General features: G+C 42.5%; 1 protein-coding gene across 2 annotated transcripts in view; it reads right to left on the reverse strand.

Annotated features, from left to right (window-relative positions):
* Window positions 1-9,527: 9,527 nt before the first annotated feature.
* Window positions 9,528-26,057, reverse strand: part of rgl1 (ral guanine nucleotide dissociation stimulator-like 1) — a 47,190-nt gene continuing 30,660 nt past the window's right edge. For both annotated transcript variants that reach the window (XM_021603919.2, XM_021603920.2), the window contains exons 2-17: window positions 25,496-25,606; window positions 22,269-22,477; window positions 21,885-21,959; window positions 21,499-21,692; window positions 16,185-16,318; window positions 15,368-15,687; window positions 15,170-15,254; window positions 14,970-15,059; window positions 14,744-14,830; window positions 14,489-14,521; window positions 14,253-14,374; window positions 14,028-14,117; window positions 13,595-13,781; window positions 13,136-13,384; window positions 12,902-13,016; window positions 9,528-12,828 (exon numbers count right to left, since the gene is read on the reverse strand). In XM_021603919.2, coding sequence (XP_021459594.1) covers window positions 12,641-12,828; window positions 12,902-13,016; window positions 13,136-13,384; window positions 13,595-13,781; window positions 14,028-14,117; window positions 14,253-14,374; window positions 14,489-14,521; window positions 14,744-14,830; window positions 14,970-15,059; window positions 15,170-15,254; window positions 15,368-15,687; window positions 16,185-16,318; window positions 21,499-21,692; window positions 21,885-21,959; window positions 22,269-22,477; window positions 25,496-25,606 — 2,289 coding nt within the window. In that variant the 3' untranslated portion in view covers window positions 9,528-12,640. The remainder of the gene's footprint in view (window positions 12,829-12,901; window positions 13,017-13,135; window positions 13,385-13,594; window positions 13,782-14,027; window positions 14,118-14,252; window positions 14,375-14,488; window positions 14,522-14,743; window positions 14,831-14,969; window positions 15,060-15,169; window positions 15,255-15,367; window positions 15,688-16,184; window positions 16,319-21,498; window positions 21,693-21,884; window positions 21,960-22,268; window positions 22,478-25,495; window positions 25,607-26,057) is intronic.

Consider the following 26,057-nt stretch of genomic DNA (forward strand, 5'->3'; position numbering starts at 1 on the left):
TATTTTGCCCTTGTCCCAGACCCAGACTTTTAAGCTTCTGCTATGTTTTTCTATGAGAAAACAATAATTACACATTATATAATGTTATGTACTACAGAAAGAGTCAATTAAATAAAATCTATATCAATATTTATTGTGAGTATGCCCTTTATATTTTTTTTACACAAAATATACCTGTCCTTTGGGAGTGGTGTTATTTCCACCACTGATGACAAATTCCTTATTAATAAAGTTTTTTCAAGAGAATGTTAATTTAGTTACCATGGAAACATATTGTGACACTGAAGCACATGGCTGCAGTGGAGAGTTGTTCCAGATGTGATGTCCAGAAGTTGAATCGAGGTAAATATTTATTGTGTAGAGAATATTTTAATTGTCAGTCATTTATTTTCTTTAATATGTGGTAGAACTTTTGAATTTGTAAAAATATTTTATATATTTAGTGTAAACGATATGCTATCTGTAATACTAACCAAAGCATGCTATGCAGTCTGTCAATTTCCAGAAACTGTAGAAGTGTCATTTCCATCACAAACATTTCCATCACAAACTTACAGTGCCTTGCGAAAGTATTCGGCCCCCTTGAACTTTGCGACCTTTTGCCACATTTCAGGCTTCAAACATAAAGATATAAAACTGTATTTTTTTGTGAAGAATCAACAACAAGTGGGACACAATCATGAAGTGGAACGACATTTATTGGATATTTCAAACTCTTTTAACAAATCAAAAACTGAAAAATTGGGCGTGCAAAATTATTCAGCCCCCTTAAGTTAATACTTTGTAGTGCCACCTTTTGCTGCGATTACAGCTGTAAGTCGCTTGGGGTATGTCTCTATCAGTTTTGCACATCGAGAGACTGAAATTTTTTCCCATTCCTCCTTGCAAAACAGCTCGAGCTCAGTGAGGTTGGATGGAGAGCATTTGTGAACAGCAGTTTTCAGTTCTTTCCACAGATTCTCGATTGGATTCAGGTCTGGACTTTGACTTGGCCATTCTAACACCTGGATATGTTTATTTTTGAACCATTCCATTGTAGATTTTGCTTTATGTTTTGGATCATTGCCTTGTTGGAAGACAAATCTCCGTCCCAGTCTCAGGTCTTTTGCAGACTCCATCAGGTTTTCTTCCAGAATGGTCCTGTATTTGGCTCCATCCATCTTCCCATCAATTTGTTGTCCTATGGACAGAGTCTCCCACCTCAGCTGTAGATCTCTGCAGTTCATCCAGAGTGATCATGGGCCTCTTGGCTGCATCTCTGATCAGTCTTCTCCTTGTATGAGCTGAAAGTTTAGAGGGACGGCCAGGTCTTGGTAGATTTGCAGTGGTCTGATACTCCTTCCATTTCAATATTATCGCTTGCACAGTGCTCCTTGGGATGTTTAAAGCTTGGGAAATCTTTTTGTATCCAAATCCGGCTTTAAACTTCTTCACAACAGCATCTCGGACCTGCCTGGTGTGTTCCTTGTTCTTCATGATGCTCTCTGCGCTTTTAACGGACCTCTGAGACTATCACAGTGCAGGTGCATTTATACGGAGACTTGATTACACACAGGTGGATTGTATTTATCATCATTAGTCATTTAGGTCAACATTGGATCATTCAGAGATCCTCACTGAACTTCTGGAGAGAGTTTGCTGCACTGAAAGTAAAGGGGCTGAATAATTTTGCACGTCCAATTTTTCAGTTTTTGATTTGTTAAAAAAGTTTGAAATATCCAATAAATGTCGTTCCACTTCATGATTGTGTCCCACTTGTTGTTGATTCTATAAAATACAGTTTTATATCTTTATGTTTGAAGCCTGAAATGTGGCAAAAGGTCGCAAAGTTCAAGGGGGCCGAATACTTTCGCAAGGCACTGTAAGTGTGGTGGAAATAACAGAAAGTGGTGGAAATGACACAAATCCATTATCTTATTTGTTTTTACTTGACTTTTTAAAAAACTTTAGGCTTATTAAATCATGTTTTAAATCAATTGAATCTAGAAAATTCTCCAAGGTGTGCGTGCACAAGTTGAAAACTAAGTAGTATTTGTCAGCACAGAGGTCACAGACATATATACACTGCTCAAAGAAATAAAGGGAACACTAAAATAACACATCCTAGATCTGAAAGAATTAAATATTCTTATGAAATACTTCTTTACATAGTTGAATGTGCTGACAACAAAATCACACAAAAATGATCAATGGAAATCAAATTTATCAACCCATGGAGGTCTGGATTTGGAGTCACACTCAATATTAAAGTGGAAAACCACACTACAGGCTGATCCAACTTTGATGTAATGTCCTTAAAACAAGTCTAAATGAGGCTCAGTAGTGCCTGTATGACCTCCCTACAACGCCTGGGCATGCTCCTGATGAGGTGGCGAATAGTCTCCTGAGGGATCTCCTCCCAGACCTGGACTAAAGCATCCGCCAACTCCTGGACAGTCTGTGGTGCAACGTGGCGTTGGTGGATGGAGCGAGACGTGATGTTCCAGATGTGCTCAATTGGATTCAAGTCTGGGGAACGGGCGGGCCAGTCCATAGCATCAATGCCTTCCTCTTGCAGGAACTGCTGACACACTCCAGCCACATGAGGTCTAGCATTGTCTTGCATTAGGAGGAACCCAGGGCCAACCACACCAGCATATGGTCTCACAAGGGGTCTGAGGATCTCATCTCGGTACCTAATGGCAGTCAGGCTACCTCTGGTGAGCACATGGAGGGCTGTGCGCCCCCCCAAAGAAATGCCACCCCACACCATGACTGACCCACCGCCAAACCGGTCATGCTGGAGGATGTTGCAGGCAGCAGAACGTTCTCCACAGCGTCTCCAGACTGTCACGTCTGTCACATGTGCTCAGTGTGAACCTGCTTTCATCTGTGAAGAGCACAGGGCACCAGTGGCGAATTTCCCACTCTTGGTGTTCTCTGGCAAATGCCAACGTCCTGCACGGTGTTGAGCTGTAAGCACAACCCCCACCTGTGGAGTCTGTTTCTGACCGTTTGAGCAGACACATGCACATTTGTGGCCTGCTGGAGGTCATTTTGCAGGGCTCTGGCAGTGCTCCTCCTTGCACAAAGGTGGAGGTAGCGGTCCTGCTGCTGGGTTGTTGCCCTCCTACGGCCTCCTTCACGTCTCCTGATGTAATGGCCTGTCTCCTTGTAGCGCCTCCATGCTCTGGACACTACGCTGACAGACACAGCAAACCTTCTTGCCACATCTCGCATTGATGTGCCATCCTGGATGAGCTGCACTACCTGAGCCACTTGTGTGGGATGTAGACTCCGTCTCATGCTACCACTAGAGTGAAAGCACCGCCAGCATTCAAAAGGGACCAAAACATCAGCCAGGAAGCATAGGAACTGAGAAGTGGTCTGTGGTCCCCACCTGCAGAACCACTCCTTTATTGGGGGTGTCTTGCTAAATGCGTATAATTTCCACCTGTTGTCTATTCCATTTGCACAACAGCATGTGAAATTTATTGTCAATCAGTGTTGCTTCCTAAGTGGACAGTTTGATTTCACAGACGTGTGATTGACTTGGAGTTACATTGTGTTGTTTAAGTGTTCCCTTTATTTTTTTGAGCAGTGTATGTATATATGTACAACATTTAAAAAAATATCCTATACGATACCAGGAACATCTGCAAAAAGACAGGGAGAGATACAAAGAAAAAAGAGAAGGGAGAAGTGAAATCTATCTCTGAGCTTACAAAGCGAGATCAAAGAAGCAAGAGATGGCAATGGAAATGCAACCAACGGAATAGAAGACAGACTTTAAAGAGAACAGTTGCAATGGAGACCTACCTGTCAGGCAACACATCACCTCAGTCACCAGATGACCTGCAGCCAGAACATGAGGCCAACATACCTGCCCCTAACTTACCTGCCCCTGATGCACACCCTGATACCCCTTCCTCATCGTCTGCAACAGGAAGGAGAAGTCGAATACTTGCTGGAAGGAAAAAGGTTGGAAGAGGTCGCTCAAAAGCATACAGAGATCTTAGTATGACAAATGTCAAACTTGATAAATCTTTACAGAAAGCTGAGAAATACAAAAAAAGGTCTGATCGACGGATGAATAAAATGGAGAGACAAGATTCCCCAAAGACAAAGACAAAACAGCAAATGAAGGGAACTCCGAAGAACCTGAGAAGGATTTTATTGTTTCAAAATGTCATCATTGCAGAGTTAAAACAAAAGTATAAAACAATTTGCAGTGACAAGGACAAACAAGTGGCTTCAAAAATGCTCAAAGGCAACATCCTGAGAAAGTATGGCCTGGTCAAAGCCGCAAAAAGAGAATTTGGATTTTCAGCAAAAGAAATGAGGGCAAATGAAAACAGGCCATCTAGTCTTCAATACTCCAGGAAAAATCAGTGTAACATAATTAGCACTGCCACAGAAGAGAAAATCACTAGATTCTATGAACGGGATGTCAACAGTAGAGCAAACAGGGAAAAAGGACACACTAACGAGGAACAAGAAATAAAAGCAGAAGCGCTTCTTGATTGGCACAATTCAGAACCTTGATCTGAATTTTAAGAGGGAATATTCAGAAATGTAAAAGTCCTACTGTGAATTCTGCAAAAGACGTCATTTTGGGTTGTCAAGCCAACAGTCCAGGATAGGGACACATGGCTCTGCAAAACCCACGCCAACCTCCAGTTCATGGAGGACAAACTACAGCATCACAAAGTGATCAGCTGCAGCAACAATGACAACCTTATTGAGTCTTTGTGCTATGAGAACCTGAAGAAAGAGTGCATGTAGACAGAGTTCTCCCTAAAACAAAGCTGAAGAGAGAGAGAAGAACAACAAAGAGGGAAACATGGAGAAGTTCACTGTACATTTGACAGTAAAACTGCAGATTCTATTGGAGTACTTCTCCAAAGGATTGAAAGAGAAGTTGGGGAAACAAGTGTACAACATTCAACACCAATACTCCAAACAGAGAATTAAAAGAGAATCTAGGGAAAGAGGAGATCATTGTGCATATTGACTTTGCAGAGAACTACATGTGTAAATACACCAGTGAATTCTAGCCAGTTCACTTTGTTTCCATGTTTTTTTTTTTTTTTTTACATAGATGTCATTTCCACCACAACCCATATTTTTGAGGTACATTTGTATATTATGTATAATTTACATCCATTTATTTGTTTTAGATATGGAAATCATACAGTTGTTATCATAATCTCACAAAAAGGTTGGATGGAATATATTATTTTTCATGATAAATAAATGTTTTCAGCTGTCACCAAGGCAAGTTTATACATTCAGGCGTTGTGTTGAATTATGAATGTTAGGAAAACCTTAAAAATCACTTAAAATAATATTCAATACAAGTTCATGTACAAATGTATAAGAAATCCATTATAAATCAATTGTATGACATTTCATTGAACTAAAATGGATGTTTAATGACGTGATGGAAATGACATTTGTCTATGGCTGTCTAGGAAAAATGACAAAAATATATACATTCCTGAATAGTACGATAGCAGCCATTATCAGATTTAGTTTCTAGACAAATCAAAGACAAGTACAATACTGGTAAAATGGTGTTTGAATAAGTTTTAATTTCTGAAAGACAAAGTGCTCGAAGTTGCAGAATCACCCAAGACTGAAAGGCTGTGAGATTGGCCATCCCACTGCTATTGTTCAAGATCAGTGCTATTCCAACTTTTTCAGCAGAATTTCTGGGGACCCCATTTTCTCACAAGAATATCTCGTGACCCCTCCCCAAATCTAACAACACAACCTTAAAATCGGTGCATTTCGATTTTTGCATCAACAAATAACCTATTCATTACGTTTTCAAAATGAAAAGGAACCAATAAATATATTTACTCAATAAAATGTTATTTTCAATTATCTTTCTAAAAAACATTTGTATATTGTCCCATACAAGAATCTTACTCTTATTTATTTTTGGACGATCCCACTGTCGTTACCCCGCGATCCCAACTGAATACCACTGTTCTAGACAAACGTTAGGAGTATGCTAGTTGACCAGGCAGTGGATTTGGTTGGATAGTTGAAAAGCTTGCTGAGGAGAGCGGAATGAGGGAGTTGGAGGTGGGGCCGTCTGTGGTTATAGGGAATGTCCCTCTGTGGTTACTCCTGGCACCTTTCATTGATTTAACCTTGGTGGAAAAGAGAAAAGATTGGGAACCACTGATTTCTGACCAAACTTTTTATAGTCCTGTACCCCTTCAAACATTCAACCTCCAGCTGTGTACCCCCTCTAGCACCAGGGTCAACGCACTCTCAAATGTAGTTTTTTTGCCATCATTGTAAGCCTGCCACACACACACACTATACGATACATTTCTTAAACATAAGGAGTGTGAGTTGTCGTCACAACCCGGCTCATGGGAAGTGACAAAGAGCTCTTATAGGACCAGGGCACAAATAATAATATAATCAATAATTTTGCTCATTATTTAACCATCTTACATATAAAACCTTATTTGTTAATCAAAAATTGTGAATAACTCACCACAGGTTAATGAGAAGGGTGTGCTTGAAAGGATGCATATAACTCTGAAATGTTGGGTTGTATTGGCGTGAGTCTCAGTCTTAAATCATTTTCCAAACACAGTCTGTGCCTGTATTTAGTTTTCATGCTACTGAGTGCCGAGAATCCACACTTACATAGGTACATGGTTGCACAGGACATCAGTGTCGTAACAGCGCGATTTGCCAAGGCAGGATACTCTGAGCGCAGCCCAATCCAGAAATCTGTCAGTGGCTTCTGATTAAATTCAATTTTCACAGAACCACTTGTTGCAATTTCGATGCATCTCTCCTGTTCAGATATCGGTAAGTGGACTGGAGGCAGAGCATGAAAGGGATAACAAATCCAGTTGTTTGTGTCATCCGTTTCGGGAAAGTACCTGCGTAATTACACACCCAACTCACTCAGGTGCTTCGCTATATCACATTTGACATTGTCCGTAAGCTTGAGTTCATTTGCACACAAAATAATCATACAACGATGGAAAGACCTGTGTGTTGTCCTTGTAGACAGAGAAGAGCTCCAACTTCTTAATCATAGCCTCAATTTTGTCCCGCACATTGAATTTAGTTGCGGAGAGTCCCTGTAATCCTAGATACAGATCATTCAGGCGAGAAAAAAACATCCCCCAGATAGGCCAGTCCTGTGAGAAACTCGTCATCATGCAAACGGTCAAACAAGTGAAAATTCTGGTCAGTAAAGAAAACTTTAAGCTCGTCTCGCAATTTTTAAAAACATGTCAATACTTTACCCCTTGATAACCAGCGCACTTCTGTATGTTGTAAAAGCGTTACATGGTCGCTGCCCATATCATTGCATAGTGCAGAAAATACACGAGAGGTCAGGGGTCTTGCTTTAATTAAGTTAACCATTTTCACTGTAGTGTCCAAAACGTCTTTCAAGCAGTCAGGCATTCCCTTGACAGCAAGAGCCTCGGTGGATGCTGCAGTGTACCCAAGTGGCGTTGGGAGCAACTGCTTGCACGCGCATTACCACTCCACTATGTCTCCCTGTCATGGCTTTTGCGCCATCAGTACAGATACCAACACATCTTGACCACCAAAGTCCATTCGATGTCACAAAGCTGTCCATTACTTTAAAAATATCCTCTCCTCTTGTCCTGGTTTCCAGTGGTTTGTAGAAGAGGATATCTTCCTTAATTGACCCCCCATAAACGTAACGGACATATACCAGGAGCTGTGCCAGGCACACCTAGTCTGTTGACTAATCCGGCTGTAACGCATAGAATTCACTTGTATGCGAAGCAGTAATTGTTTCAAAACATCTCCTGCCATGGCACTGAAGCGTCGTGAAACAGTGTTGTTTGGTGAAGGAATTATCTGTATAGTTTTTGGGGCCTTTTCCCCCAGCATTGTCCCAGCTATATCCGTGGCAGCAGGAATAATTAAGTCCTCCACAATTGTAGGGGGCTTGCCTGTCCTAGCCACTCAGTAGCTCACCATATAAGACACTTCTAACCCCTTCTTATTAATGGTATCTGTTGCTTATATACGTCTTACTACTTGAAAGTCATTTTAAATCTCACTCAAAAAAGTCCTGTGGCTTATTTGTCAAATTGCCATGTTTTGTTTCTAAATGTCTGCGCACGAGTGAAGGTTTCATCAAGTTGTGAGATAATACTTTTTGCACATATAACACTGTGGCTGAGGAAAGGCACTACTCCCAATATAAGTGAACCCCAAATCAATGTAGTTCTCATATTTGCACCTCTTCGATGGTCCAATGTCCCTGTCTGCTGTTCGGTGCTTCCCGGGTAAGGGGGCAGTAGCTCTTCTGCTATGGAGAATTGAGAGACTGGGTGTAGTAGTGCATTTCTACTGGGTCCCAGCCCATTCAGGTGTGGGAGGACATTTAATTGAAGATCAAGTAGCCAAGAGGGCTTTAAAACAAGATACAATTTATATTCGTGCCCCTTTGGTAGAGGTGAGGCCAAAGGTTATAAGTTAGTAGGGATCTTTTTTATCGTCTTAGTAGCACATGATTAGGTAAATGTTTAAATGTTTGTTTTCTTTTATTGGAAAGTCTACAGGCTGTGATTGACCACAAACCCCAGTACACTAGGTGGCCGCATGCACCTCTAACGTTTGTTTTGCAGATCACCATTATTTACATAGGAGTCATTTAGCAGACACTCTAATCCAGGGTGACATACAGGAGCAATTAGGGTTAAGTGTCTTGCTCAAGTGCACATCTGCAAATTTCTCACTTTTTACTGTTGCAAAACCATGAATTAACACATATGGAATCATGTAGTAAAAGTGTTAAATAAAAATATATTTTAGATTATTCGAAGTAGCCTCCCTTTGCCTTGATGACAGCTTTGCACACACTATAAAATATAGATTACATTTTTTATTTTTTTTTGGTTACTGTGTTATTACATAGTTTTGATGTCTTCACTTATTTTACAATGTAGAAAATAGTCCAAATAAAGAAAAACCCTTGAAATCATTAGGTGTGTCCATACGTTTGACTGGTATTGTATTTCTGAACATATCCAACTGATTTCAAAATAAACCATCTATATTTTTCATGGAGGTGATCTCAACAATGAAAATATGTTCACCGAATTGTCTTATTAGCTGATGACAAACAAAAATATTGCTTATAAGATTTCCATGTATATTCTTTATCGACTTGGCTCTAGGATATTTATGTATATTTTCTTAGGGTTAAATAAATAACTCAAAATGCTTTAAAACACATTTGTCAATTCATTTCTATGAAATTGCACATGAATAGGATGTAGCTTCGAGAGGAGAGGTCATAACTGCATTGAAATCAGTTGAAATGCCTTAAACAATTTACAAAGCCCACAAATGATACGGTGCACTAGCTTTACAGGACTTCATAGTTACTTGTCATCTCATTGTAACATTTTATGGTGAAGAAATGACCAAGCATATTGTTAAATGGTAATTACAGAGTAATAATTTGAACTATCGTTCAACTCTGGAAATCTTTTTTGTTCAAGGTCAAACAAAAAGACAAATCATAGTAATGATAATAATTTATTTAGGTAGAGAATTCTTTGGCAGTGAAGAAGTACACAAAGTTCATGAGAGAAAAATCACAAGTGCTGAATGAGAATCAAGATAGGAGGAAATCGACCACAGAGTAAACCTTGCCCAGCCTTTAGTATGACCAATAACAGATCAGTACACTGCGTTCAGTGAGATGGCCAGAATGTCAGTATTAGCGAACGAGTGTTATAACCATAACCACAGTGTGCAAGGAGAGAATAGGTATTTATGGCACAGGAGGGACAGCATTCAGTGTGTGTGTGTGTGTGACCGATGGGGTGATGGTGTTAATGCTGGTTAGGCAGTGTGTGGGAGCCAGTAAGGGTTTCTGTTAAAGTAGGAGGTGTGTGTGTGTAGTGTGTGTAGAGGCCTGGGCACAGGAGGAACTGAGTTAGTGTCATAGTGTGGGCTGGTGTGATTTCTTTTCTTCATATCGTCTGTGACTCAAACTATTGGGAGTGAGTGATTGGCTGTGGCTCGGTGCACAGGTGGCTGCAATGTTGAGACTGTTGTAAGAGCAGACATGACTGCCTATTCCGAATGACAATTTCCATCTGAAAGTTTACGCAAACGCAGTACTTGAATGTCATTTTTCACCACAAAATGGGCGGCTCCTTGTAGTACGTAAGCCTACCTAGTCGCTTGCTATGCGGATTTTCTCCACAAAAACGTTGAAATGCAGCATATTATTCCTTTTGTGAGGGTGGGGGCACTGTTGTGTAGATAATGAGGCTGTATTTTACCACCAAACTCACTTGGTTGAAATTGAACCCAAAAAATGTGATTTTGTTCCTCTCTCTTTTGGCACAAAGCTGTTTCACACACTGATGTAGTGGTAGAAAAAAGTGGGGTTGCGGTGAAAAAAGTCAAGTTCCTTATACGTTGAATTAATTTTCCCGCAAAACATTTACTCTTCACTAAATCATTAACTCTACATCTATCAATTTGCTTTAAAAATAAGCACCAGTGTTGCTATAAATCCGTGAAAACAAAAGTGATCTGATGCTAAGAACTAAAGTAGCCTATTTTGCATTGATAACTAAATGTAATCTCAGCGACTGTTCGAACCATAAACATTATAGCCTTATTAGAATCCCCCCACAAACCATAAACATTATAGCCTTATTAGAATCCCCCCACAAACCATAAACATTATAGCCTTATTAGAATCCCCCCACAAACCATAAACATTATAGCCTTATTAGAATCCCCCCACAAACCATAAACATTATAGCCTTATTAGAATCCCCCCACAAACCATAAACATTATAGCCTTATTAGAATCCCCCCACAAACCATAAACATTATAGCCTTATTAGAATCCCCCCACAAAACATATTTTGTTTAGAAGTAATTACTTGATTTTAGGCTACTTCTAAATGGTAAAACAGCTGCTAGCCATGTGCTTTTTCTCCATGAGCAAAAATGACCACTTTCTATTTTTAGCTGATATGGGAGCGAATACATTCAAGCAGCAGATTAAACTGGAATAATGTCGTAGGTTACACTGGCAAGTAGAAGAATATTTGCCAGGGCATTTATTTAATTATAAATTGGGAAGATGTGGGAAGATGGAAAGGCTAGCTTGCTGTTTTTAGCCTACAGCCAACTGGCAGGCACAAAATGAGGTAATGTAAAACAAACTGAAACTTTCATTAGATTTAGCTATTATTCAAAAATGCAGTTGGTTTTCTTTTAAATTAGCCAACAGTGGTAGTTTTCAATGTGGTTCTTCGTTTTATCACAAATGGGAAGAAAATCTCTGCCATTGCAGCCTTGTGAATGTTTATAAAATCGGGGGTCTAGGAACACATGGACCGGCGAGGGTATCATGTTGCCATACGGCGCTGGTCTAAAAAATTCGACTCCACCCAAGTGCACATGATAAGTGACGGAGTGTTCAGCAGATAGACCTTAACCCTGCACCCTCCTGAATAAGCCCCAGTACTCATTAATGTAATGTGCACCCACTGAGCACTGGAGTGAGAGTCTGTCCCTCTGTCACGATTCCAAATGAAGCACAGCAAATCTGGCACTGTCTTCTTTCTGACAATCTGAATTCACATATAATTTAAGAACATCATCCTTTGGAACCCTCTCCAAGTTTGATACATATACTTTTTTCTTCTGCCCTGTAAAAAACAGAGGAAAACAAAACTATACTTCATTTTGTGCAGAGGTGAAAAGAAGAAGAGCAGGTCACTCATTCCACCCATTTCCCACCTCCTGACGTCACCTAGCCACCAACAAGTGCATCTCTATCAGGACTGCTAATCAGCGCGGCAGGCCGCTCAATCCGGGCCTCACATAGAGACCCATCCTATGTGTCACTACACCCTACAGATGAGATAGGACAGCTAAGCAATTTCAAAAGGAAAGGACTTGTTAAAACCAAGTAGGAACCTATCAGAATGCCTCTATAATGGTATTCGTCACACAGCTCAGAATATTAGAAGCGCAGTCCGGTGTGTTACACACAGTGCACACAATGAGGTGAAGGAAACAAAGAAGAAAGATAGTGACATCACACAGCTCCTGTCAATCAATCACCCAGATTAATACTGACACAGGAGTTCATCATCATTAATAAAGGCAACAGGACTGGACATCACAGTCTCACTCTCCTTCCCATCTCCCTCTGAATGGGAAACATAACAGGCATCACAGGAAAGAAGAGAGTTGATTAAAAAAAAGCTGAATACTGATGGAGGGCAGGAATCACTCCTCCTGCATGTGCAAAACCTCTTCATGTGGAGAGCGGAAGGTTGCGGGGAGGGGGGCACTGTCTCGCTCTGCCAAAGGCATCTATATTCTATATGGCACTGAAGTCCCACTACACATCCATAATAGTCCATAGGGGTTGGGGGGTGGTAGGGACAGGGATTGGAAGGCCACAGGCTGCTTCTGGAGTTGGGGGATGTACGTGGGCACTGAGAGGTGGGGGTCCGATTGGGGACAGGGGTTTTGGGAATAGGGTATTCAGAGTCTCATTGACTTCAACTCACTCCCCCATGCTTCCTTCTCAGTCTCCCACCCCCTCAAGTCTGTGGTCCCTCCAGTCCTTGTGCCCCTGTCCTGGGAGTCACAGTGTGACCTTGCTGAGGCGCAGAGACAGGCTGGAGCGCTGCTGGGCGCGGGGGAGTGTGGAGGCGCAGCGACTTCTCAGCTGGACCGGCCTCCCCGCGGTGCCTCGCACACGCAGCAGGAAGTCAAAATTGGCTGAGGTGTTCATGGCGTAAAAGACGTTGGCGTTGTCTGGAATCACCAGCTCTGAAAAAGGAAGTTTTTTTAAGTGACATCATCACAACTCAGAAGCTAAAGAGTGTCAGGGAGAATGTTGTACCTCTCTCGTCAGAGATGACCTGCACCAGCTCATATCCCTCCCCAGGCTCACTCTCCAGGTTGTGTTTGGCCACAGCTCTAGAAATCACTGCTGGAGTCTTATCCTGACTCGTCAACTGGGGAGGAAACAACATATTTTAATATCAAAATTAAATCAAAATCAGGATGAATCATCACTTCTGAAACACCTTTAGAAGACATTTTTTATAATCTCACATCTTAACATGAGACGTACCAGGATGCTCTTGTAGAGGTTGCCATTGCCCTGCTCCAGGCTGACTCTGATGATGCAGGCGTCCTGGGCCTGGGTGTTGTAGGCCGGGGGCAGGGGGGAGGAGGGGGACATGGGTGTCAGGGAGACAGAGCGACGGTGCATGCAGGGTGGCCCGGGGAGAGAGGGAGAGGCTGGGGTCATTGGAACACTGGCTGATGATGAGGTGGTGTCCATGGAGTGGAGAGAAGTACAGGAAGAAGACTCAGACAACTGGAGAGACAGATGAAGCACAGTAATTAGCACATATACGACCTTCATATTGCCAACCTTTTGGAAAGAATTATAACTTTATTTGCACACATTGGTAAACAAAACACAGAATAGAAAGAAAATAAAACAATAGGGCTTGTGCAAAACCAATCAACTAAATACAACAAAAATGTATCAAGGCAAAAAAAGTGAAGTATCTTAGTGCCATACCTTGTTCTGCTGAGTGTCGGAGGTGTGTATAGGGGTCATGGCCATGCCATCGCTTTCTGAAGGGCTGGAGTCACTAGACGACACACTTACTGAGTCCATGCTCTCCCCAGAGCTGCCAGTAGGGGGCGACCGAGGTGTTTCCCTCAACGGGGAACTCGCTGCCGAGGAGTCTACACCCAGAAACAGTCTGACAGAAAAAAGTCAACAAAAAAAACATCACAAAACAAAAAAGGACCAATATGTGTCAGATAGATCTAATATAAACAATGATTTAATGGAATTCTGTTAAAACTTTAATATTATGGCAAAGGCTCCACAACTGATAGTAGAATTCTACACCATTACAATAATGTCTATATTATTCAGGGTAGATTTATTGTAAATCAAAATATCAAGTACAGTATATGTTATAATTCCTCTAGAGTGTGCTTACAGGCTAAGTCTCTTGACCATGCTCTTGCGGGGTTTGGGTGAAGTAGGACTGCTGTCTCCCACTCCTTCAATGTCACAAGACATAGCATAGCTGCAAGAGAAACCGAAAAGAATCATGACATCACTGCTATCAGTCCACTTAGCCTGAGAAACAATCAGAAAGAGAGGATAGCAAGAGCTGATCTAGTGATATATATATAGTGTGAATGATTGATGATGTTTGTACCTCTCCTCCTCACTGTGCTGGGGCTGGCTCTTGAACCAGCGCAGGAAGGCAGCGTCAGCACTCAGACAGTAGCTGTTACACGCAGACTGCAGCAGCTTGATCTGAGCAATCACCTCAAACTCCTGCAAGAGAGAGGTCAATGTCAATCATGTCAATTGAGCTGACACTACCAACATTAATGACTTTTCCTAATCACCTAATTAGTGGTTTAGAAACAGGTTGAAAATGACACTCACCCTCCGTCTCTTCTCAAAGTTGATGAGCCCACCCTGCAGAAGACACAGAGGACACTGAAAGACTGAACTCTCATCCCACGCTGGGCTGGCTAGACAAAGAGCAGTGGACTTCTCTAAAAACTGCCAAACTAATTCCTCACATACTCATGGAAACTCATGCTCTAGTTGCAAACAGTGGTCACAACACACAAGTCTCTACAACCAGAGTCTCTACACCCAAACAGAAGGAGTGAGTAGGATGATAGTAAGGCTCACCTCTACTAGGTCTGGTAGAGCAGTATCTAGCATGGTCAGGTCTGTCAGGAAGGTGCCCAGGTAAGGTATCGTCCCCTGCATGGCACCCTGGGAGGAGAGACAAAGCATAGGTTAAAACATACCAATCAGCAAGCACAGCTAAGCTACTCACTTTTACCCCCTTCCTGAAAAGGAAACAAACAGGGCCGCGAACCCATAGTGGCTTGTAGCTTGTTCCATCGCTCACCATTTCCTTCTGCAGCTGGAGTCGTTTGTGAATGCGTTTCTGGTGCTCCTTAGCACAGCCTTCCAGATTGGCAAACTTAGAGGTGCCCTCCTGTAGGGGAAATATCAAATCACTACTAAAATCAATCAATTCATCATCAATTAACCACTTCCTCAACATCCACAATGTCTGGTATGCAGGCATTCCCAGAGCAGTCTCACCCTCATCAGCAGCTCTCGGCTGGTCAGGTAGTTGTTGTGATCTGAGAAGATGTCTGATAGTTCCTCGAACGTAGAGATGCCGTCTCTGTGGAAATGACAGAGAAAGGTTAGAATTAAATTGGGAATGCATAAGAACTCTATCACATGAGTTGTGAGTGACTGATCAGTTCATATGCATTCAGCTTGTGAAACACCCACTTGTGCACGCAGGACCAGGCCCTCTTCAGTCTGTAGAGTGGGTTGGACTGCAGTGCAGATACGATGGCGTGCAACGAGGAGAAGTTCTTACGCATGCGACACTCCTGAGCGACGTCTATCCAGCGCTGGATGACCCGTGCCCTGAGGTGCGGGCGGATCTGGCGTCGGTGCAGTATGGTGCTGACCACACATGCTGCCACAGCATTGAACTGGGTGATGGTGGCACGGATGGTGGAAGCACTGTGCTTGTTTTGCTTCTTATCCCTCTGGGACCAGATGGAACCCAGACAGTGGTGAGGAACCACCTTCTTGAACAACAACTTGAAACAGACAAACAATGACACTATTAGTATTCAATATTTTAAAGTAACTGTCCAGTGAAAATATTACTTAAAAAAAGTGATTATTCTGCTAACGCATACCAAAAAATATTGTGGCCAAAGCATAAATTGGCAAAAAAATATATATATTTTTTAAACACACCTCAAAAAATTGTATCATAAAAATGCTTGCTATTTCCTCATAGAACATGAAGTCATGTTGGCTCATTGGCTGAGCTCGCCAAATCAGCGGTCTACTCGCATTAATATTTTGTTGGGGTCCGCACACACCCTAACAACACAGAAATGCTTATTTATAACCTACTTATCATTTTTAAAAAGGAAAACTACTCCACTCGTATTATAATTATTTATAGGTCGTATTTCATAGAAATATGGTAATACTGGACAGTTCCTTTATAATGTATATTTATCCTATATTGTTCAAATACATTGGAAACCCATACTCCCACCCAGCCTCCCTCAGCCTCTCTTACCGCATCCATATAGGTTAGCTGCTCGGCCACCAAATCTGCATCAAATGACAGGAAGTCTTCCTGGACCTCGATCTCCACTTCCTCATCCTCACCCAGGCAGAAGGAGCTGTTGCCATGGAAACCGCCAGAGAAACCTAGGAAGAGGAGAAATGATCAGATTAATGATTTCATTCATGATGGCATGGTTGCCAACTTTTGAAGATAGCTTGGAGTTCAATCTTCTTTCGTGAAATCTTTCGTGAATGTCATTGGCTCAAACCCCTAGCCTGGGTTAAAGTTCATTTTCTGCATTTCTACATATGGCTTAGGCCCATGACCAGGGTGGAATATATATGGTTTTCATTATTATTATTCAAGATTCTCTTACAGTTTGCAAAAAAATTGAAACAAAATCATTGTCACATGCACCAAATACAACAGGTGTAGAACTGACTGAAATGCTTACTAGCAAAGTACTTAACTCTTATGTTTCTTAACTGCATTGTTGGTTAAGAAAATATTTACTAAATAAAGGAAATAAAAAGTAACAAAATAATGAGGCATATACACACATACATACACACACACACACAGGGGGTACCGAGTCAATGTGCGGGGGTACAGGTTAGTCGAGGTCATTGAGGTAATAAACTCAGCAAAAAAAAGAAAACGTCCTCTCACTGTCAACTGCGTTTATTTTCAGAAAAGTTAACATGTGTAAATATTTGTATGAACATAAGATTCAACAACTGAGACAAACTGAACAAGTTCCACAGACATGTGACTAACAGAAGTGGAATAATGTGTCCCTGAACAAAGAGGGGGTCAAAATCAAAAGTAGCCACAAGCTGCATTAATTATCGTAGTGCACCTCCTCCTCATGGACTGCACCATATTTGCCAGTTCTTGCTGTGAGATGTTACCCCACTCTTCCACCAAGGCACCCTGGCCCTCCCCCTCCGATCCAACAGGTCCCAGGCGTGCTCAATGATATTGAGATACGGGCTCTTCGCCGGCCATGGCAGAACACTGACATTCCTGTCTTGCAGGAAATCAGGCACAGAACGAGCAGTATGGCTGGTGGCATTGCAATGCTGGAGGGTCATGTCAGGATGAGCGTGCAGGAAGGGTACCACATGAGGGAGGAGGTTGTCTTCCCTGTAACACACAGCGATGAGATTGCCTGCAAGGACAACAAGCTCAGTCCGATGATGCTGTGACACACCGCCCCAGACCATGACGGACCCTCCACCTCCAAATCGATCCCGCTCCAGAGTACAGGCCTCAGTGTAGCGCTCATTCCTTCCACGATAAAAGCGATTCCGTCCATCACCCCTGGTGAGACAAAACCACGACTCATCAGCGAAGAGCACTTTTTGCCAGTCCTGTCTGGTCCAGTGACGGTGAGTTTGTGCCCATAAGCGACGTTGTTGCCAGTGATGTAAGGCAGGTCCTCACCAGACAACAGGCCTCCACCACTCAGTCCAGCCTCTCTCAGCCTATTGCAGACAGTCTGAGCACTGATGGAGGGATTGTGCGCCTGGTCAAAATCAAATCAAATCAAATTTTGACCAGGCGCACAATCCCTCCATCAGTGCTCAGACTGTCTGCAATAGGCTGAGAGAGGCTGGACTGAGTGGTGGAGGCCTGTTGTCTGGTGAGGACCTGCCTTACATCACTGGCAACAACGTCGCTTATGGGCACAAACTCCCCGTCACTGGACCAGACAGGACTGGCAAAAGGTCCTGATTTGATTTGAGACAGTCTGAGAACTGATGGAGGGATTGTGCGCCTGGTGTAACTCAGGCAGTTGTTGTTGCCATCCTGTACATCCTCTGTACCATCCTGTACTGTCCCGCAGGTGTGATGTTGGGATATACCGATCCTGTGCAGGTGTTACATGTGGTCTGCCACTGCGAGGACAATTAGTTGTCTCCCTGTAGCGCTGTCTTAGGCGTCTCACAGTACGGACATTGCAATTTATTGCCCTGGCCACATCTGCAGTCCTCATGCCTCCTTGCAGCATGTTTAAGGCAAATTCACACAAATGAGCAGGGACCCAGGGCTTCTTTCTTTTGGTGTTTTTCAGAGTCAGTAGAAAGGCCTCTTTAGTGTCCTAAGTTTTCATAACTGTGACCTTAATTGCTTAAGCTGTTAGCTGTTAGTGTCTTAATGAGCGTTCCACAGGTGCATGCTCATTGTTTATGGTTCATTGAACAAGCATGGGAAACAGTGTTTAAACCCTTTACAATGAAGATCTGTGAAGTTGAGTTTTTACAAATTATCTTTGAAAGACACAGTCCTGAAAAAGGGACGTTTATTTTTTGCCGCGTTGATGTACATGTCGGTAGAGGTAAAATGACTATGCATAGATAATAAACAGCAAGTAGCAGCAGCATAAAAAAACAAAACAAAAAAGGCAAATAGACCCGGGTAACCATTTGATTAGCTGTCAAGTAGTCTTATGGCTTGGGAGTAGAAGCCGTTAAGGAGCCTTTTTGCCCTAGACTTGGCGCTCTGGTACTGCTTGCCATGCAGTAGCAGAGAGAACAGTCTATGACTAGTGTGGTTGGAGTCTTTGGCAATTTTTAGTGCCTTCCTCTGACACCGCCTGGTATAAAGGTCCTGGATGGCAGGAAGCTTGGCCCCAGTGATGTACTGAGACGTAAGCAATACCTTTTGTAGCGCCTTCCGGTCAGATGTTGAGCAGTTGCCATACCAGGCGGTGATGCAACCAGTCAGAATGCTCTCGATGGTGCAGCTGTAGAACTTTGAGTATCTGAGGAGCCATGACAAATCTTTTCTGTGTCCTGAGGAGGAATAGGGGTTGTCGTGCCTGCTTCAAGACTGTCTTGGCGTGTTTGCACCATGATAGTTTGTTGTTGATGTGACACCAAGGAACTTGAAGCTCTTGACCTTCTCCACTACAGCCCCGTCGATGAGAATGGGGGCATGCTTGACCCTCCTTTTCCTGTAGTCCGCAAATACACACTCAAAATGACTTGGTTTGAAGTTACTCTGAAATTATTTGGGCACGAAATTTAGAGTATGCTAGCTAGGTAACATTGAATTACATTGGTTTTTGGTTAGAAAATGCTAATATTAGCCTCCTGAGTGGCGCAGTGGTCTAAGGCACTGCATCGCAGTGCTAGCTGTGCCACTAGAGATTCTGGGTTCAAGTCCAGGCTCTGTCGCAGCCAGCCACGACCGGGAGTCCCATAGGGCGGCGCACAATTGGCCCAGCGTCGTCCGGGTTAGGACGGCAGGGTTATCCTTGTCTCATCGCGCACTAGTGACTCCTGTGGCGGGCTCCGTGCACGCTGACACAGTCGCCAGGTGTAGTGTGTTTCCTCCGACACATTGGTGTGGCTGGCTTGTGTCAAGAAGGAGTGCGGCGTGTTTGGGTTGTGTTTCGGAGGACGCATGGCTCTCGACCTTCGCCTCTCCCAAGTCTGTACGGGAGTTGCAGCGATGAGACAAGACTGTAACTACCAATTGGATACCATGAAATTGGGGAGAAAAAAGGGGTGGAAATACAAAGAAAAAGAGCTAATATTAATGGTTGGTGGCAGTGGCTAACCATAGGATGGATTGCAGACTCTCCTTGTCCCTAAGAAACAAACATGTAAATATGTAATTCATTTGTGTGAACTATCCCTTTAAAATAGGACCGTAGAAAATCCTGCCTAGAAGTAGCACTCCAAAAGGGTTGGCCACCCCTGATCTGGGGGTTTCAATATATTAATGTGACTTCCTTTGATTTCTGCACAGTAGCCCACATTCAAGAAAAATCTCATGAATATCAATCTTCAGGTGTTTTGAGGCTGATTTGCAAAACATTGCCATCATCTTACTCTACATTAGGCAAGATATTTTCCATTTGTGTCTACCATCTTGGGCACAATACTAAAATGACAAAACAGAATATTTGAGGCAAGGGGCATTTCAACATAGCACATTTTCCTTTTTTAGCCCATTGTAGGGGATGGCAATTGTTCTAATGACTTACAGCAGCTATTGTAAAATACAAAATAAATTAAAAACAGAGATTCAAATATCCTGAAGACAAGAGGACATGGCTTAAATCTGCCCCTACACCAAACCCAAATTATCTTTCAATGTATTGTTGTCCCCCCACAACAATCATAAACACATTTGGGTTCACAATTTGTTTGTGCAAAATAATGTTTATAATACATACAAATCAAGTCACCTTACCAAGATTCCTGCTGAACGCTGCCTTTTCGTTGTTGCAGCCAAACAAAGTAAATAATGTAGCATATGGATCTGCGCTCATGCAAGTGGTGGATTCAATCACTATAGTAGGCTAGGCTATATTATCACATGCTGTCAAAAGCATTCTGCGACAGGAGTGACAGAAAATTCACTTGTTGACAATTATGCGTAGAAAACAGTTGCCGTGCTACTCTTCTGAAAATGTTGTTCCCCAACTTTGATCAGCGGAGAACAAAAGTGCCAGTCCAGTCTGCCGTGGTGCTCCCATAGAAATGCTGCTCCACGCTAATTGTGAGGGAATTTTTTTTTTTTTACCAACGGGCATCCATTCGCCTTGGTCCTGGACCCTTACTAAACTAATCACAGGCGTCAATCTACTGCGGTTCACAATGTGGAGGTAGGAAAATGATGGATCTCCCGGGTGAAGGTGCTGCAGCTACAACGCTTATGATATACAGTTGAAGTCGGAAGTTTACATACACTTAGGTTGGAGTCATAAAAACTTTGTTTTTCAACAACTCCACACATTTCTTGTTAACAAACTATAGTTCTGGCAAGTCGGTTAGGACATCTACTTTGTGCATGACACAAGCCATTTTTCCAACAATTGTTTACAGACAGATTATTTAACTTATAATTCACTATCACAATTCCAGTGGGTCAGAAGTTGACATACACTAAGTGCCTTTAAACAGCTTGGAAAATTCCAAAAAATGATGTCATGCCTTTAGAAGCTTCTGATAGGCTAATTGACATCATTTGAGTCAATTGGAGATGTACCTGTGGATGTATTTCAAGGCCTACCTTCAAACTCAGTGCCTCTTTGCTTGGCATCATGGGAAATGCCGATTTGGAGGCACAATTGAAAAGTTAACGCACGGAACAGGCACTGTATTAAATCAGAAAATGAAAGCAGCAATCCTACTTTTTTAAATGCATGAGAAATAAGGTGTGGCGTGTGAAGAGGGGCAAATGTGTCTCACACACACCCAATGGAGAGAAAGAGATGGGGAGAGGGATAGAGACATAGAAAAAAAGACTAAAGAATTGAGGGAGGATAGAGTACTAATTAACTAGATATCTTAGACTGTTCACCCACCCTCGGAGTCTGGATCCAGACTGGCCTCGGCTTGTAGCTGCCCCAATAGACTCTGGGCTCTACGAATGGGCTCCGATCCAGGCAGGGCCCTCTGTAGATAGGCCATGACTCTGTGGAGGCAGGGGTAAGATGGAGGCTCCTGGAAGTCCTCTGGACACTGGTCCAGCCAGACTCGAAGGATGGAGGCCAGGGCACTGAGGGTGAGGAGGGAAGGGGGGCAGAGATAAAGTCAAGGAAGCCTGCTGGGAGCAAGCTTCTGCTGACAGAGGGAAAGGCAGACTGAGGAGCTACACAGTAACAACCCAGCAGCAACTTGGCTTGAATCCATATGGAAAGCAATTAAAGACAGACAGACTAAGAAAGCAGGAGATGTTGAGAAATCGTACGTTCGAACGGCTCCTTTGGTTTCAGAGGGTCTACATCGCTCCATCGGTCCTTCACTATCCTCTGGAATTCCATATCTGAGAAAAAGAACAAGATAAAATAACATTTCAGCATCAATGTCTACCATCAGTCTGTAAAAGAAGTGAGACCAATAGGTTTCCTTAGCCTCTCAATGTAGAGCGGCAGTGTTCTTCAGTCACAGTGTGTCACAGCCCAACACTTATACATAAAATTGACCTCATAAAAATCATGTTGATTAGCTAAATTATTTTGAACCAGGTCTTATAGCACTATGGCTGGGAGAAAAGCCTGAACACACTTGGGCCCACTAGGACCAGGAGTTGCCAGCCTCTGCTGTACACTACAGCCCCCAGACCCAGACGTACTTGTCCAACAGCAGCTGCAGCACGGTGTGTGTGCTGGCGAAGGCGCGGTACGTGGACAGGAAGATGCTGGTGTAAGTGAGGTCATTGTCCCCGAACGCCGTCAACAGGGTCTCCACCAGCCGTTCCAGCGTTCCTGCACGGATACTCCGGATCTTACAGGTTTCCAGCTGGCTCACTGTGTGGCCAGGGGGCAGCCGGTCCCCCTCAGCCTGTGATCAGACAAGATTGAAAGAACCAAGGATATTAGAACGGGGAGAGAAATGGAGGGAGAGAGAGGTGTTGAGACAAAGGTACCCTATATTTAATTCTTAAGCAGATGTGTCCGAGTATTGTGTCTGCTGGGAGAACAATTAGAAGAGAGGAGAGAGATATTTGGTGCTGCTAGCACACTAAAACAGGAAACTCTCCAATCTGCTTCTAATCACAGTGGAGCACCCCTCCTCCACCCTGTCCTCTGGCTGAGAGGGAGGCAAAGAGGACAGCAGACTCAGTCCAACTCACAGTAGCTCTCCACTCTCAAAGTCAGTACTGCTCTCTGGCAAAAATCTCACCACAAATGTACTGACTGTCAAGTACCAAACACATACATTCACATTTGTATAGCATTTCTTCAGATAGCACTCTATGGGCAGTGCCACAACAGTAAACAAAGCACCAGTGTGGCACTGTGGCTCGCTGTTTACATTATCTTGCTTTTCCACTAAAGAAATGAAGGGATTACAATCACCAACAACCAAGACACAATCAACAGAACAGACAATCGTCTTGTTTTCACTAGCTTACTCATACAGTCACATATACAGAACTCCCACTCCCTCCCACTCAGGGGCTACAATAAACAAGCACTCCAAATGTATACTGCCATATGATAATGTGGGGTAGTTGTTCTCATCCATATGCTTTGCTTTAACAGGATGCAACATGCAGGGAAAGAAGAATTATGGTGGCAGTTGGGTCGTTCCACTTCAAAAAGCACAAGAAAGACGATTTCAACACACACCATCTCAGATTGTTCTGAAATCGTTTCGGTTGTTAGAAACAGATAAGATTAGCATTCCTGCAAAAAAAATATATATCTATAATTTTTTCCCCTGAGAAATTAAGCTGATTGATTGCACACAAATTGACCATTTTCATTTCTAGGATTCATATAACATTCAATATTCAACAATTATAGTACCCAACATCCTATTTGGACCTAACTTTTTTCTAACAATGTGTAAGACATGAGGACTCCAAAAAAGTGGTCAATAACCATCCACAGACACACCAACAACGAGTGTATTGGATCAATTCTCTATGTTTGACAAGTAGTATGCCGCTGCAGCTCAGAGTATTGTTTCTTAATCCTATGTCATGATTTCTCAGTGAATTTGGTGATGGTTTCTTTCCCCTGTTCAGAGAAATTAGTAATTGAAGTTGTTGGGTGTATGTCCCATCCTACATCCTGATAATACCAGGTTCTGACCACTAGATGGCACTGTTCTTGCCATTAGACATTTTTTTAAAGAATCCCCCATTGTTAAAGGGATAGTTCACCCAAATCACAACATTCATTTTTTTTTCTTCTTCTTTTTCTTACCCTGTAAGCAGTCTATGGGCCAGGTATGACAGCAACCCATGCTTTGGGTTTGTTTACCTGGCCACAATTTAAAATGCTTTTTGGCATTTGTGGCACAAATCCAATGCAAGTCAATGGTAACTATATTAGCATTTCCGCACTTCTTATCCCAAAAAAATCTATAAGTAATATCCTTGAGTTACACAATCAATTTCTAGATACTTTAGGATGATTTGCAAGAAAATGCTAGCATTAAGTACCATTGACTTGCATTGAATTTGTGACAAAAAATGCAAAAAAGTTTGCATTTTAAACAGTGACTTTAAATGACTCATTTGTCTGACCAGGTGGGGGGGGACAAGTTCACTGAGAATACATTACATAGGATGAAAAAAAACAATAAACAATACTCTGAGCTCCATACTAGTCATCAAACAGAGGACTGATACTATATACACTTGTTGTTGGGGTGAGATTGGTGTGGGGTGTTGGATGTCCGTGGATGGCTTTTGACCACTTCTTTGGATTCCTCATGTCTTAGTCATTGTTAGAAAAAGGTTTGGTCCAAATCAGATGTTAGGTACTATAATTATTGAATATTACATTAATCCTATAAATTAAAATGGACAATTTAGGTGCAATCAATTAGCTTAATTTTATCAGAGATCAAATTATATTTCAACAAAACAATGTTTCCGGAATGCTTATCTTATCGAACTACAGAAACAATTTCAGAATAAATCAGACGGTGGGTGTCAAGGCTTGCTGAAATGACATGGAATGACCTAATTAGAACCAGACCGAGATCATCAGAGGACGCTCCATTGCACCCGTCTCATTGTGGCATCTGTACGAGCATGGGCAGTGCCATAGTGGCCATCTCCATTTTGAAGTAGTACATTTTCTTATTCTGCTGCTACTTCTATGAGTTGGTAAACAAACTGAAAGGGTGCATACTGCCACCTGGAATGTGCTGTTTGAACAGGTATAAAGCCAAGGTCTGGCATTTGACTGCCACCTGCAGTTATGGAATGTGAGTATAATTGACTATAATTCATGAGTATAATTCATTGGCTGATCCCTCTTGACGATATGGATGGAATTTTGTGATTCTTCCTTAACCCATAGGAAGTCCCTCCCAGTTGACTACTTCAAAATTGTAAAAGTCCTCAATGGCGCTGCCAGTGCTAAAACAGGCTTTTGGGCACTAGAGTACTCTCTCTCTATGGAACTGGCAAATCAGGAAATCACATGACTTTGACAAACAGTTGAGTAGGCTATTTGTGTAAAAGTTTTTATATGGCCTGCGCAGGGTGTTGGCAAAAATGGGAGAATTCAACAGTTTAAATGTTAAAACACCCTGTGATTGCAAATTGACACTACTGCATATCTTACAATGAAACAGACAAGCTCTATCCACAAAACTACTTATTGTACCCCTCTCCTTTCAAAGAACTATAGACTTATCTAATTGCAAAGTGATTCAATCTGTCCAATGTTGCCATGTTAACTAGTGATTATATCATCAATTCTCCAATGGAAAGATTCAATCTGTCTATAGATATAATGCATTGATCAGGGTTATTGTTTGAGCCTGATAAAGTCTCTCACAAGTTTGCGTGCTTTCAACCAGTGTGTTGTAGTGAAAGAGCAGTGGTCCACTCACCCCCAGCCATCTTGCTCCCTTGTTGGCAGCCTGCTGAATCTGGACCCTCTTCAGTGTCACGTTGTATATTGCTCCCTCCTCCACTTCCTCCCCCCAGTCCTGCACCGAGCTCTGTGGGAGAGACATAATGAGCTGTTGACACACAGACAAACCATCTTCTAGAACACAGGACCACAACAAAGCTGAACAAACCAAAACTGTAGTAAAATGTATCACATTTAAAAAATATGTGAAGTGTGTCTAGAAACAAAAGAGGAGTAATTTTGTTGTGACTCAAGGACAGCGTGAAAGAGATAGAGAATGAAACCCATACTGAGCAGAGTGCCACTGAGTAGGAGAGCCTGTCTCCCTCACCGCCATACCTTTCACCCTCTCTGAGAGCTGAGGTCAGAGCTGGAGCGGGCCACTGGAGCGCAGGAGATGAGAGCTAAAGCTAAGAACTGTCTGTAGACTAAAGACAATCAAAAATCCCCTGCCTGTCTGAGACTGGCTCAACCTGAAACCTCCCTCCCAGAGCCTGGAACTGGTGGAAATATAGTACATGTCCTGCTCACTGCTCCAC

The sequence above is a fragment of the Oncorhynchus mykiss genome, chromosome 5, assembly GCF_013265735.2.
Source record: "Oncorhynchus mykiss isolate Arlee chromosome 5, USDA_OmykA_1.1, whole genome shotgun sequence".
NCBI classification, from domain to species: domain Eukaryota; kingdom Metazoa; phylum Chordata; class Actinopteri; order Salmoniformes; family Salmonidae; genus Oncorhynchus; species Oncorhynchus mykiss.